The 15632-nt window shown below is 40.6% G+C and overlaps 1 protein-coding gene across 20 annotated transcripts in view; it reads left to right on the top strand.

The window, feature by feature from the left end:
* FAT3 (FAT atypical cadherin 3) overlaps positions 1–15632 on the top strand; it is a 426083-nt gene that overhangs the window by 381165 nt on the left and 29286 nt on the right. For all 20 annotated transcript variants that reach the window (XM_080567237.1, XM_080567235.1, XM_080567238.1 and 17 more), the window contains 2 exons: positions 7278–7412; positions 8418–8575. In XM_080567237.1, coding sequence (XP_080423363.1) covers positions 7278–7412; positions 8418–8575 — 293 coding nt within the window. The remainder of the gene's footprint in view (positions 1–7277; positions 7413–8417; positions 8576–15632) is intronic.

The raw sequence follows: 15632 nt of genomic DNA, 5'->3' as shown, positions 1-15632 counted from the left end.
CAAGATACTATCAATATAATAAAAGCATTATACTTCCTTTGTTACTAGGATAGTTTAATGACCCAGTCCAGTAAATATTAATAGCTTGAAATATGACAAGCCCATTAAAATATCGCATATGTTTTCAGTGGTCTGATTCAATTATGACCCAGAAAGCTTGAGTTTGAGCTAATTCACTCGTTCTTGAAATATGTATCGTACTTGGAGTGTTTTTCCCACTGGCAGATGTCACAGATATGCACAATTTATGCATGCCAGCTGTGCATAACTTACCTAGATTACCTTTGTAAGCAAACAGAGTTATCTAACATTAAAATGCAGGGAGACTGTAAAGCAGGCAATGTGTGAACTTCTAAGGATCAGGAGCTCAGTTCTAGAAGAATAAGTTCGAAAGTTCAGCTGTATCAATCAAAGCTTTTAAAATCAATAAAATTGAACGATTTTTTTTTTCCAGTAACAGGCTGTCTCCTTAGATTTCTGGCTCTTCTGCTTGTGTTTATATGAAAAATACAGTAACAAACTGGGGTTTGTTTCAGTGGGGCTACAGGGGCTATGCAATTGCCAATCACGTGACATAAGGCATGCAAACATTTGTCAGTGCTTGTGGGAAATAAAGATAGGACAACCAGAATAAATATATATAATAAATAGTTCTCATGACATTCTCATTTTTCAGAAGCAGAAATCTATTTCACTTTTTCTGTTTGTTTTTTTTTTTTTTCATGTGGCAAAGTAATTCTTTTGTGTTAAGACAAATAAGCAGGAAGGAAGCAGGTTTTGTTGGGTCTACTTTGCTATAATGGATGGCTCCGTGTTATAACCTTACAAAAGTGAGGTTCCATTAATATGGGAGAAGGCTTGATTGAAATTATCTTGACAAATGTGGGTATATATCTACATGTGAGCTGGTCACTCCAGGCCTCATTTCCAGACAGTGGAAAGAATGAGGTATTTTTAATGATGTGATACATCTCTCCCTGGATGTCTAAAATCAGTCAGATGAATCATGCCCTAAAGTTAGATGAGATGAATTCCATTTCAAGTGTTTAATATGGTTCTGGCTTAATAGTTTGAAAGAATTTTTCTAATAGACCCAGAAGTGTTTAGTGAAAGTGCAGACACTCACATCTATGTTATTTAATCAAGAGAATAGCAGTCTTGGACCACTCATGAAACCAGGCAATTCAAACTTTTATGAAGCCACTTCTAGCATCTTGTGAATGTTCTCACAAAAGGAAATCATAGACTGTGATGCATTATAAGATCTGTTATTTATCTAGGACCTAATCTTAAATGGTGGTTTGTTCCTCAGTTCCTCAGAGCACACACCGCCTCTTAAAGAGTCCTGAACGTTTTGCAGTATTGGGCATAAGGAACCCAAATTCTTGTCTGTACAACTCCAGTCCTAATACCAGGATCCTGAGCAACATATGCTCTTCCCATTTCCAGGAAGCTAACACATACTAATGCCTCTTGACGTGCCCTGGCAAGAGAGCCAGGAAAAGTAAAGAAAAAGATGTCCTGTCTGTGCTTGGGAACAAAGAACTGCATTTGAAAGATTTGATTAATTTGGTTACAGTCCTTTTAACATTACACTTATGTAAGTGGAGATGTTTCTCCCTGAGAATATTCCCTATTTTAAGACCTATGCTGATAATGCAGGATCTCCTATGAAACCCAGGAGAGCTGAAGCATGAGGTGGGGACCTGAGTGTAGAATCAGGAAGAGTGGAAATCGTTGTCTATCACCTAGGTCTTAAGGGAAGCTGTTACCAAGTAGTGGATGGAGTAGGCCAAACTGCCATTCTTCTAAAACTGGAAGAGAAACTGAATCATTGGGACATACTGTGCATTAGGACATACTTAGAACATACTGTGAGTGTTTTCTGGGGGCTCTCAAGCTAACTGAAACCCATGCTTGGCCTGTGCAGAACCAAGTTTGTGGTATATGCATTTATATGTGTACTGTAATCATTGCTTACAATACCTGGTCACTGTGCTCCAAAAATAAAAGCAAATTGAAGCTAAACAAGCATAGTCTTCTTCAACAGAAGCTAACCAAGTCAACCCAAGTATCATGGGTTGACTGTCTTCCCTCTTCACTTGTGGTAGTTTCACACCACAGCAGCAAAACTCCAACACGCTACTTTCTCACTCCCCCTCCTCAAAGGAACAAGAGGAGAAAATATGATGATAAAAAAAGCTCGTGGCTTGGGAAAAGGACAGGGAGATCACTCACCAGTTGCCATCGCAAGTGAAACATACTCAGCTTAGGGAGATTAATATAATCTATTGCCTGTTGCTAACAAGCTAGATCAGTGAGAAATAAAAGCAAACTAAAAATACCTTCCCTCCATCCACCTTCTTCCACCTCCTCCCCCCGAGCAGCGCAGGGGAACGGGCAATGGGGGCTGCGGTCAGTCCCTGACGCTTCGTCTCCACCGCTCCTTCACGGTCCCTCTCTGCCCCTGCTCCCCGTGGGGTCCCTCCCACGGGATGCCGTCCTTCCCGAACTGAGCCTGGGGGGCTGCCCACAGGCTGCAGCTCTTCCGGAACTGCTCCCACACGGCTCCGTACCACGGGGTCCATCCCCCAGGAGCAAACTGCTCCAGCACGGGTCCCCCACGGGCGGCAGCTCCCCCCAGACCCCCTGCTCCTGCGTGGGCTCCTCTCCACGGGCTGCAGCTCCGGCCCGGGGCCTGCTCCTGCGGGGGCTCTCCATGGGCCGCAGCCTCCTCCAGGCCACATCCACCTGCTCCACCGGGGGCTCCTCCACGGGCTGCAGCGTGGAGATCTGCTCCGTGTGGGACCCGTGGGCTGCAGGGGGACAGCCTGCTCCACCAGGGGCCTCTCCACGGGCCGCAGGGGAACTTGTGCTGCGTGCCTGGAGCACCTCCTGCCCTCCTGCTGCACTCACCTTGGGGGCTGCAGGGCTGCTTCTCTCTCAGCTCTCACCCCTCTCTCCCAGCTGCTGTAGCACAACAGTTTATTTTTTTTCTTTCCTTCAATCTGTTCTCCCAGAGGTCCAATGAGCATTGCTCATGGCTCAGCTCTGGCCAGCAGCGGATCCCTTTGGAGCTGTCTGGAGCTGGCTCTGATCTGAGCTGGGGCAGCTGCTGGGCTCTGCTCACAGAGGCCACCTCTGCAGCCCCTTGCTATCAAACCCTTGCCGTGTAAGCCCAACGCATTCCACCACCTGCCTCTGTGAGAAACATATTTAAGTTGTCATTAAAACAGACATTCGTAAACATTCATCACATAAACTTCACTTATATCAACAACAAAAAAAGTTCCCCACACCAAATCAACATAACATCATCACAACAGCAACAAAGGTGGACAGTTTATACAGTCTTTGTCCCTCCCCAACATTACAACACGAGTTCTCTACAGTTATTGCACTCTCCAACCATGTCCAGTCCGTGTTTTGTCCATTACCTCTAACAGTTATCACCCTTATCTCAAATTCCTCAAGCCCAAGGTTGGGCCACCTCTGCAACCTGCCCCTGCTACCAAAACATTGCCACATAAACCCAATACATCACTAAAATAATCATTAGATTGTTTTAAAAGTAGCAGATGGGAACTTCCCTTTATTTGCCTTCTGGGACTGACCTTCAGAGTCACCTTTCCAGCTTTTTTTCTGCAAATGAGAGAAATAGGCTAATACTGAATATATATATATATTCGAAGAGATTCAGGAGAGTGGGCTTATAAAAACACACCAAGTACCTCAAGGCTCAAGTTAACATTGATGAAGCACTCAATTTAAAAAATATGTTTACATTCCTGGAAGTGATCCTTCTTTGGGTGTACAGTAATTAAATAAATGTCTCATTTTGATATGTTTTCTTCCTCAGTATACCAGTAGGGAGACTGTAATATTTTTAGCTTGATTCAGAGAATTAAACTGAAGATGAACTGTCAGAATTAGGTGGGCCTATTCCACCTTCCCTGCCATGCTCTGGTTGACACTATCCCTTATGTCTCTGGGATATCCTGTAGAGAACAGCTCTATTAATACTAATGTGAGTTTCAAGAGAATACCATGGGTTTTCTGGACTTGCGTACAGAAAAAAAAAAAAAAAAGAGATCAATTCAAATCCATATTTCTTGAATCTCTATTGAATGGTAAATAGATTGTTCTTTGGAGTGGAAATGCAACATTAGAATAATTTTATTTAAACTCAGGCTGTAAATCTTTGATGTGGACAAAGCACCCTTGAACGATTTCACAATTTTGCTTCACACAGTTGTGAAATCAGCCTGAAAATGCACGTTAGCTAGGGCAAAGCAATAATACAGATTTGTAACTTATGTACTTATAACCATACAGACAGGCACAAAGCATTTATTCTCCCAAGTCTGAATATTTTAAAACTTTTGTGACAGCTATGAAATCCTGCTGCAGCAGGATGAATAAAAAGTTGATTTTCTTGTAGCTTAGCAGAAGAACTATTCTTGGCCTGCCAGGATAAGCAGTTCTTTAGTGTATCTGCAGTTATACTAAACACATTAGATCCTTTCCATATATTTTTTGACTGTGGAAAGATGACTCCCAAGTACAAATCAGAGCTTGAATCAGCTAAAAAACTGGCAGAGATGGTTAACAAAGTAACCTATTGCTTTATTGCTTCATGTCAAAGATGCAGTCATAGGTTAGGGGTTGTGAAAATTTGTGGAGCCATATTCAAGAATCTCTGTGTCCCTTTCTTCTCCACACCAACAAGCTGTGGGGCCTTTGTCCAAATGACTTATCTGTCAGCTATGAAGAAGTTCGTTTGAATTACAGCTTCACATGAGGTTTAAGTGTGTTCAGGGAAGAGAGAATCTATGCACACAGCAGAGTTCTGTGTATTTGTCACATAAGAATAAATTAAACTAGCCTACGGAGCCAAGTAGAACATACAAGCCAGCATACAGATATTTAACCACCCAATATAATTTCAGAAGTAATTGTTACTTGTTATTGAATTCCAGAGAACTGGTTAAAAAATAAGCAATAAACATATTCTTGGTTAAATTCTGTAGAACTTATATTTGAATGGAATATAATTCTGCGATGCAGAAACTAACATTTGTTTCTTGATAGTATGAGACTTAAAGTGTGACTGTATATTGCAGCTGTTATTCCTGTTAATGTTACTTACTAAACTGATTAATAAAGATTGCCATGCATCATTTTCTAACAGTGCTACAGGCAGTACTGTAAATCGTTTACTGCATAGACCTCTCAAACAAATGTTTGACAAAGGAGGGGAAGATGTTAAAGATTAAATTGACTGTGCTGTACATCAAGCAAGACATTTACAGTCCTTGCCATATTTGTAGTCAGCCCATGTCCACTTTGAAACCTGCAGCGGTAATTTTTCTTTTTCCAGAAAATACTTACAGTACCAGGTAATTTCAGCTGTGCTTGGTATGAGCTCTGCTTGGCTTGTACTAAAGTGTGAGAGCAATAAGATTCTTTCTTTCATTGCTTTAGGGATTTATTCTATGACAGGTTGATTTATTCCTTTATAAATTGTAAATAAAATACATGTGCTCAAAAAATAAAGTAGTATTTGAATATGACTAAGGTTCTACAATAACCAAGAACTGCCAATATTCAGAAAGTGATGGGTAGGAAGGTGCTGGCTTTTTATCATTAATATCATCACCTGTACCTATTACTTGAGGTAAATGAATTTGATAGGCAAAAAAAAAAAAAAAAAAGAGAAGCCAGTCCATTCCCAGTAACTGGCTCTCTCTCAGTTCAAGCCCTGGCTGTAAATCAATAGAAGCAAGGACGGGAATGCCTTTTCCTGCAGTTGAAAGTGTGTAACTTCATAGCAGTTGCACACAGACATCCAGAGGTAGAAGCTGACCCTGCATGTACTAAATTCTTTATTACAACCAGCAAAAGGCTAACTGTTGAGAAATTCATGTAATCCTGAGAATTCATAAATTGAGCATGAACAGTTGTATTGTGTTTTGCATACTGTCGGTAGTGCTTGCAAAAATTTTAAGATTAGAGCAATTGAAACATATATTTAGACACTTTGAAAAAGTTAGATAGAAGTTCTATCCAAGAAGTTTGACATTGGCAGGCTTTAAAGTAAGCCCCTGAGATACTCAGCATGTTACACGTTAAAAATTTAGGAGGCTTCAAAGAACCATAATGAAATTGTGTCACATGATAGTATTCTAAGTGAATTTAAAAAACAGTATTCATCTGTCTCTTCATATTACTTCTATTTTGAAGTTAGTAGTAGTTTTGAATTCACCTTTTCTTGAGCAAAATTATATTCCATACTACTAAAAACATATAAGGAAAGAGCTGACAGCAGCATTCAAACTAATTCTATCCAAATTACACTCTCCCCAAAATATAGAAGAGCATGAATATTTTGCCCAATTTGTAGTCATGAATTGCAACTAACTATTTAAAATGGTTTCTTTCCTCACTTAGGCAATATCAGGAAATACAGTCACTGTATTTTTTATTTTCAAAATTTCTTTGCATTTTTAGTGTCCAAGGCAAGTAATCCTCTTTTGCTGTTTTTGTGTGTGTGTGTGTGTTTGTTTGTTTATTTGTTGTTTTGTTTTGTTTTGTTTTTTGGCCTGGACATACGGAGTTTCGTGTGCAACAGAAGTTCTGTAGTCACAACCACAAGAAAGGAGGATAGGCTTTTGACAGCATGGGCAAGGTGTGCAATAGGATGTGAGGTCTCGGAAAAGCCAGGAGGAACATGAGGACAGAGCAGATCTGCCTGTGCCTTGTGCTCAGCCTGCGAGTGTGCCCTGTGCAGTACAAAGATGAAGAGTTCAGCTGTCATTCCATAGCCAGGGAATTGTTTTTTTATTTTGTCTCCCAGGGAACTCTACTTCTCTAAATTTGCTTCACGTGGGCATGCTTGGGCAAAAGGATTGTGTAACTTGAAGTTGTTTGTTTTCTGGTAGCCCTAAATTCCCTGTACAAGAGGCTTTGTGAATAAATGACTGGCCTGAGCATCACAACACCACTGTATATCCAGTCACTGCTAAAAATAGCCAATTTTCATACTATTTTGTCATAGGTTTTAGTGCATCCTTTGAAAAATCATAACAGTATTTTGCTAAGTACTTGTCTGCAGGGCATCTCTTCCTGAAATATTTTTTTATTATTATTATTATTGTTAAGCCGTGCTTGGCTTGTACTGAAGAGCAAGATCAATAATTGTCTTTCTTTTATTAGTTCTGTATTGCTAAAGATCATGTTTTACACTGTGTCCTTGACAGTATTTTAACTTATTGCAGGAGGACTGTGCCCAGGGTCTAACGATCCCTGTCTGGAGAAGCCGTGTCCAGGGGACATGCAGTGTGTGGGGTATGAAGCTAACCGGAGACCATTCATCTGCCAATGCCCACCTGGAAAGCTTGGCGAATGTTCAGGTGCACGTCACAGCGGTAAAGGGGGATATACTTGAACAAAAAAGGGCTGTTGTTCTCATTTTGTAGGTAGAGGTGCCACTCAGGTCAACAGAAGATCTACTGTTTAACACTTCTCAGCACTGGCACCTGGTCTATCTGTTCATAAGCCCTGGAAAACAATTGGCTTTATAGCTACGGGGCTGTATGAAGACCATGATCAAGTTTCTGTTGGGAAATTCCTACTGACTGGGTTGAATCCCAGATCATTAAAACAGGCTGCTGAGTAAACAGGACTTTTCCTAGAGACTGTTATGCTAGATGCTTTCCTGCCATGGGCAAAGCTCTATAATAAACTCCTGCTTGCAATTTAGATCACCAAAATTACAGTCTTTACTAATGAAAACACTACAGCATCCCAAAAAGAAACTTCCAGGACATTTGTTAGTTCTCTGCAGCTATGTTGTTCCCTTGGATACAAAGAGAGTGGTAGGGAGCCCATGAAGTGGAGCTTTCCATTTACTTCAGTCAGTCCAAGGCTGCGTGATGTTTTCTTGAAAAAAGCGCAGCAGATACTGAGTTTTTTCACAGTGGTCCTGGGCAGTGGTTGCAGGGAATTAACTGTACAGGTTTGGCTGCCATCTGCCCACACCTGACTTTATACCCGTAACTCAACTCCCTGATGTACAAGCATGGTTGTCTTTAACTCTCTCTTTCACTAGTGAGGAGAGAGAGGTGTGACCAGGGGTAGATAACCTTAAAAATGCTGAACACTTGGAGAAAACCCTCTTTTTTTTTATAAGTGTGGAGAAATAGACCTTTCCCCCATCCACTGAAAAATAATTTCCTGAAAAATTACCATATATATTTGTAGTAGGTGCAAGCTTTTATTCCCATCAAGGTTGGGTCTTATTTACAAGTTTCATCCTAAACTAATTCTCATTTGCTGTAATAAATTAGCTTGACGGTTAAGGAATTATTTCATGTGTCACTAAAAGAACATGTGTGTTTTCAAAATGGTTATTTCAGGCCACACTTCCCTTAGCTTTGCTGGGAATAGTTACATTAAATACCGTGTTTCTGAAAATAGCAAGAAAGAGGAATTCAAGTTGGCTCTACGTCTGCGAACTCTGCAAAGCAATGGGATTATAATGTACACCAGAGCGAATCCCTGTATAATTCTGAAGGTAATTAAAATAACTTATCTTTTCTGCAGTTCTTTTTCTTGATTATATGTTTTCTGTTGGCTCTTGATTTGGGGAATGTTGCTCTCATTTCAGCTGTAGATTTAGAAGATGAAGTCTGATCTGTTTGTTGCTAACAGGGAAAAAACAGCAATTTCGACAATGGCAGCAACAACAACAATCAAAAAAGCAGCTTGTTAGTGGTACTTTACTTGGAAAATGCTCTATTGGGTGCTGTTCATTATGAGAATATTATATGTGTCTGCATGCAGGAGCCAATCTGCACAAGATGTAAGATTTGGCCATTGATATGACCATATAGTCAAAACAATGCATGCTGAAATAGCTGCTCTTCCCCTGTGTCCATGACTGTGGTTAGAGAATATGCCATTTCTGTTGTCGAGTTAATTCCAGAAACTGACTGCTTAGAACATGTCTCCTACTGAATATGTAGATTTTTACCTTCTGTGAATTAAAATTATTTGTCAGAGAGGCATGAGGTAGCTGGAGATTGATAGCTGATCAGTATTTAATTAATAAGCTCTCCATGCATTTTCATTCTTTGTTGAGTTGGTTTTTTTTTGAATGGCAAATATCTGCTGGATGGAAAGGGAAGGATGGGCTCATCCAAGAGCCTGTGTGTGTAGTATCTCTGCTAGAGCCTCTAGAGTACAAAACGAAAATGCTGACTTTCGTAACTCAGCCATGTCCTGTAATTCAGCAGTGGAAGAGATGGCACAGAGCCTTTTGTGTCTGTATTTACAATCTTCAGATCACTTTCGGCTGAATGCTTAGGTAAGGTTAAAATTGCTAGATGAGTTATTATTAATGGGCAACAAATGATTTTATAGCTGTTGGACTGAAATACTTCATCAGCAGGAGTATTGTCTTTCATTCTCTGGGAACTCCCAGCAGTGCTGAGATTTGTATGAGACAATTAAGGTCTGCTTTGAGACATGTAGAAAGGCACTGTTTGAACCTTTTAATATACTTTTTGTTAATAAAAAAAAAAAAGCTGAAAGGTTGAAGATCTTTTTTGAAGCCTTCAGTGTGGTTGCTCTTAGTATATATCAGTAAGGAATGTTGCAATTTAGTTTTGAAAAATGCTTAGAAAAAAAACAAATGGCCCTGGCGAAAGGTGCCACTTGAAAACGGTAGTAGATGATACAGAAGCAGACTGAAATGGTGTTAGAATGTTTATAGGAGAATTTATTTTTTTAGAGTTTAGTGTATAAAACTGTAGTGATTAGGGAGTCCAACAGGTCAGGACGATGGTGTTTTAAATCATGCCTGTGATAACATTTCATTTCAAATATTACAAAAGAGTGGAATCTGCAGTGCAAGTATACCATCTACTTTTCCACATAATTATTTTAAGTGAGTAGATTATTACAATTTTTGTTATTGTTATTATTCCTAGTTTTACGGAAGGCATGGTTGGAAGTAAAAAGCACTAACCCTTGCTTTGGTGATAGGAAAAGGTATTTTCACAGGGAAATCCAATCTGTACTGCAGTTCAGCAGGGCTTTGGTCAGGGAAGTAACCCCTGAGCCCCAGGTATCCCACCCAGGCTTTAGGAGAAAGCATGCCCAGAATCACAGTTGCTCCAGTTAAGCCAGCCGCTTAAGCCTACTCAGGAACCAGACATGCCATGAAGCTCATTTGACAGTATTCTGGGAATAGACCTAGCTGCAGTGATTAAATCCTGCCATTGCTCCTTCATTCGCCTGCTACCTCTGTCCCTACAATTTGGCTAGTGCTTCTGCTGCAAAATGGGAGATGTGTTGATGCTAATGGACTGAGCTCAGGCTGCTCTCCTTCTGGAGAAGTTCGATAATCTTTGGGTTGTAGGTAATTGAATGGAAACCTCCGGATGAAGCTGTACAATTTTGCAGCCAAAAGTGAAAAATTCATGATGTTACGTAAGAATAAGTAAGAGAGCCCCTCGTGGCAGTGGTCTGGGTTGGGTTCTTAGTTCTGGGTTAGGAATTTAGTGGTTTTGGCCATGGTTTCCAACAATCACTTAATCATTTTGCTTTGAAAGGTACTGAGAAGAAAAAATAATAATTGAAGGAGCAGTGACAAGAGCAGTGGGTGTTCTGCTCATGTCTCAGAGGCCAATCGCAGGGTCATGCTTTTTTTTTTTTTTTTTTTTTTTCTTCCTAGCTGCAAGGAAGGGTTTCCAGATCTGAATCCATCTCATGACACTTAATACAGATCTTTGGACCCCTCACGTGTCTGATGGGCGAGGTCCAGGGTCATGTACACAGTGCTAAGATGCAAGGGTGCCACTATCTCCAATGGATCAGGCAGGGAATGACACAGGGAATTCCCCTCCTAGAGTCTAACACCTTGCTTTTCATCTTTTAGGTAGGGCAGAATTTACTGTTGAAGTAAGTCCTTTTCCCAGATCTGTCCCTTGGATTCTCTAAGCACAAGGTTTAAAGAAAAGAAAAGCATTACATTTGGTGTGGTTTTGGAGATGTGGTATTACTTAAAAGGTCAGGAATTCCTAATTTTGTTCGTGAAGCTCGTTTAGCAGAGGAGCATCAGACTAAGGTCTCACAAAGGTGCTTTATGGTAGACAAGTGGCATTCTGCTCAAGGGATGTAGCCATAGCAGGACTCTTCAAGGATATCAACTGACTCATGAACTGCACTTTGGGGACCCCTTACTCCCATATCTTCAGGTAAGTTACCCTTAGACTTTCCAAGCTTATATGTTTTCATTTGTAATCCAGAGGTTAAGCTTTCTTTTTTTTTTTTTTTTTCTTTTAACCAAGTACGTATGTTGTGAGATAGGGAGGCTCTCAGAAACGAGGCCATTGAGTAGATTAATTAGAGGTCTATAAATGTGAAGTTGTTATCATTTGAGCATTGCTTTCAATTAAATTAAACATGAGGAGAAGCTTTCCAAATAGAGGATAAAGGATGGGATCCTGTGCTCTTTTGAGCACCCTGGCACCACTCCAGCAAAGCACTTAATCACTTGCTTAACTTCCTGTATTTGAAGGCAATTGGAACTGCTCACGTAACTTAATTTTAAGCATGTACTTAAGTATGTTGCTGGTTTAGCACCAGAAGGCCCAGCACCAACACTAAACCCCAAACGAAGGCAGAGTTGGAGGAAGTTTAGACCCACCACATAGTACAAACCCATGGGAGAACAAGCAGAACACAACATCACCGTTGGGGCGTATAGTGGCATTGATTTTTCTCAAGCAAGTCTCCCCCATAGCAGTCTATTTAAAAATTAATGCTGCAGTATGGTTTTCACTGTTTAAATGACCAGCTTAATTTTGCGAACGCATACATTTATGATAACTTTAGTGATGGAAATATTTCATAATCATAGCACGGTGTCCTTGGATGAATAATCAATTCCGTGGAGCAAACTGCCCGTCTACTACTTTGCTGAAAGCCTACCAGCTACACTGTGTTGATACAATATAATAAGGGTGTTATTTATTCAGCTGTTTCAAATAAAGCAGCTCATCCATCGATTTTGAGAGGTTGGCCATTTTTTCATTGCGCGCTCCTGCTTTTAAGACAATTGGAGCAAAATGAGATGCAGGTCGATGGCCTTTTTTTTCCTTTGGAGGATTTCATATGCTGAAAACAGTATCACCATTTCCTTTTTCCTATATAGCATCTATCTGGGAAAAATAAAAGTTAACAATTTAAAGCGTAATGAGGCCATTCCAGAAGAAAATTCCACAGTTTATTTCATGTTTTTAAAGGAATATAGTGGAGATTTGATTTGATTTCTAGAACACAAAGGATTAAAAATAGGTAAAGGAAGAGTTTCTCCTCATTCCAGAAATATAGCTGTTAAATGGTAAAAGGCAAGCATATGGTCTCCTGTCCAGGCAGTTAATGTGAAACTTTTCATGGTTTAGTTAAGTGTGTATTATACATTTTAATGCATTACTGCTGCATGGCTTCTGCTGGATAAGACTGAAGCTTGGATATGATCCCAGCTATGGCTGGAGTTGAAACAAGTAATATTTTAATTAAATATACCGTTTTACACAAACGAACCCGAAATGTAATTCAGCTAACGAAATATTTCCCCTGATAGATTAGTAGGCAGCATGCTGTATCCATGGTGTGTGACTGCAGATGGACTGTGTGAGCCTAAGGTGGTCTCAGAAGAACCATTTGATCATTTTATTACCTATGTTGATACACAAATATGAATGTTAGCCAAACATCTTAGCCAGGCTAATATTCTAATATAATTTACAGTATGTGCTTGGCTCCATTTTGCTCATTGAATGAAACCATTGAAATGTAACAGATTGCATCACCTTTTGGAGCCGTCTCCGTTCTTTGTACTTCTCTGCCCACTTTGTATGTGAGGAACTTTGTGTCTATAAAAGCATACATGTTTAAGTGTGCATTTACCTCACTGTCCTAATGAGTGCAATGAGAGGCAGTGTAACTGAGCCCAGAAAGCTTTGAGAGGTGGGCAGCTGGAAGCTTGGTGGGAATTGCCTGCCCCTGTGGTTGAAGCAGCATCTCCCAACTTTCATCTGGGTGCAGAGGGTCTCTGCATTACCAAGGCATTGCAGGGTTTGCAGCTCTCTGCTGTAAGACGGAATAACTCAAGCTTTCTGCTGTGTTTTTTACATAGCTGGAGAAAAAAAGCAAAGTGTCACACGTTCAGTCCTGAGCTGAGTCTGGTGCTATGAATTGTCAGTCAGACTAGTCATCCCTCTGAGGTTATTGTCTGGATAACCGCTGAGCCCTGGCACAAACATCGGTCTTTTATTGGATTTCCATACTATTTGTTTGCATGTACCTCATTTAGTCAGAAGTTTACTTAAAGTTCAGCTGTTCGTGGTATCAAAGTCAAGGCTGTAAGCTAAGATTCCCCTTTGAGGATGAAACAGTGCCCCTGACGTTACATCAGTTATGAGGAATCACAGGAATTAACTGCTGAATCGAAGTTCTGCAGCTGAATTCTCAGTGCTTAGGGGAGGAGATGTCTTTCTGCTCTTTTGCAGTAGACCCTTCTCCTCCCTGCCCTGCCAGCCTAGCTGCTAAGTATGCAGGACAGGAGCCCTCTGGTGTTCCTCAATCCTGTTAGAGGCTCGGGGCCAGCAGGGGACAAATAATTCCTCCCTGCCCCACTACAGCAAGGCCTGTGACCATCCATTTAATGAAAGTATTTTTATGGTCCCAGTGCTAGGGGATTCTGCGCATGTCAGAGTCTTTAATGTATTTATCCATAAAGCACCGGTGTGAGGTAGGGAAATGATGTTACCCTTGTTTTACCGATGGAGACCTGAAACTGATGACTTGCTTGAGATCCCAGAGGAAGAGTGTAGCAGAGTGTGGATTCCCATGCATATCTATCATACCTTAGGCTAGTACTGCAAGTTGGACCATCCTTCCCATCTTTTACTCTAGCCTAAGGTGGGGGTCGCTAGTGCCTTTTTAATAAAAGGAAGGAAGCACAGCATTTCAGATAATATACATTTATCGTGTATGTCAGATCATCTGCTGGCAAAAAGAAATAAAAATGGATGAGAAAGATGTATAAAACATATTTTGATGGTGAATCTTATACTTCATCGTTTCCCATAAATAAATGCTGCAATATTTATCCCAGGTGCTCATACGTGGTGTTGTATTTATAAAGATAATTGGAAAAGCATGTTCTGTGAATAAGGGCAATAGATATGCAGGCAGTAGGTCCTTCAGGGTATAAGTAGTCTTAGGGGAGGTATATGTATGCATATACAATCAGTAGTACAGTTTCCATAGGAAAAAATTCTTTAGAATAAGAAGAAAGTTAACTGCTATCCAATGATGGCCATTTTTCAAAGTGTAATATGTTGGCATGTATTTTTCCGCGCGATTTGTATTCCTGTTGAGACAGACCATGCTTTCTGAGCAGCACCTTCAAGGTTTGTGGACTATTTTGTTGCACAGAGCAAAATAAAGCTATTGCTCCAACTCTGGAGGAAATAATCTCAGGGCATCTTGTTTACCGAGATTCCTCCTGAGCAGATGCATTAATAGGCCTAATTTCAATCTGCAGAAATAGTTTATAGCCGAGTTTTGAGTCCTTTGAGAAAAGACTTTTTAATGAAAAATGGTCCAGACTTACTTTTCTGTGCATCCGTTAGCCTTTTTTTGATTGAGCTGTAGGAGTACCAAGCAACATCCATCCCTCAAACGTGTTACAATCACAGACCTCATTTCTTCTCAGTTTCATTACATGCTACAGGTCAAGGACTTCAATATAACCAGTTGCCCATAGCAGGGCCTAATTCTCGTTCTTCTGGCTCCTTCAACATGCTATTCACCCCTCAAACTATGCAGAATATTTTAGGTAGTGGACATTTGTGTGGAGCTCACTGTGTGCTTAGTGTCTGCATCTGCCCTGTCCAAGCAATTGCAGACCAGTGGAGCAGTGGTGGCACCCCACCTGGACCATGTAGCTTGGCTTGAGGAACACCCTGGTTCAAATTCAACTGGTCATGAGACTGAGATCTGGAAAGCAGAGACACGAAGTCCAGAGATCATCAGAAGTCAACATTTTACCCAAAGGTTTTTTCTCCGAGTAGTTTTGTGAACCTCCGAGGGCCGTAAAGTGCTGACAATAACAATGATATGATTATCGAGGGGGAACTTTTGCTTTAATGTCTGATATAGACTCAAGTTTAGTGAAGACATCAGGCTGGAGCACTGGCAAGTGGCAAACAGTACTCAGACTGTAATCTGAGGAGTATTTCTTTGCCTAGAGTAAAATGTATGGTCTCAAGTGGTTTGGCCTATGAGCCATTGACAGCTGTGGCACCTCCACTTTGCTAGAGGAGAGCAATAGCATTGTGTTACAGGTAAAGTGGTGCACAGCACGGTTTGTGCTGCAGGAAAGGCTGCGAAAGAACACAGCACCTGGACTTTTCAGGGGGATAAATAGTGGGACAGATCTGTCTTGAGATGGGGTTTGCAGGAATAAATACATCTTAGATTATGGCATAAAGGTAAAATAATTGCAAGAATTTTCAGATAGCTTGAATCCAATTAATATGTCATAAGACAGTTCT

Source organism: Anser brachyrhynchus (assembly GCF_964034855.1).
Source record: "Anser brachyrhynchus genome assembly, chromosome: 1".
NCBI lineage: Eukaryota > Metazoa > Chordata > Aves > Anseriformes > Anatidae > Anser > Anser brachyrhynchus.
Note: the sequence above shows the minus strand (reverse complement) of the source record. Positions and strands in the feature narration are given on the sequence as shown.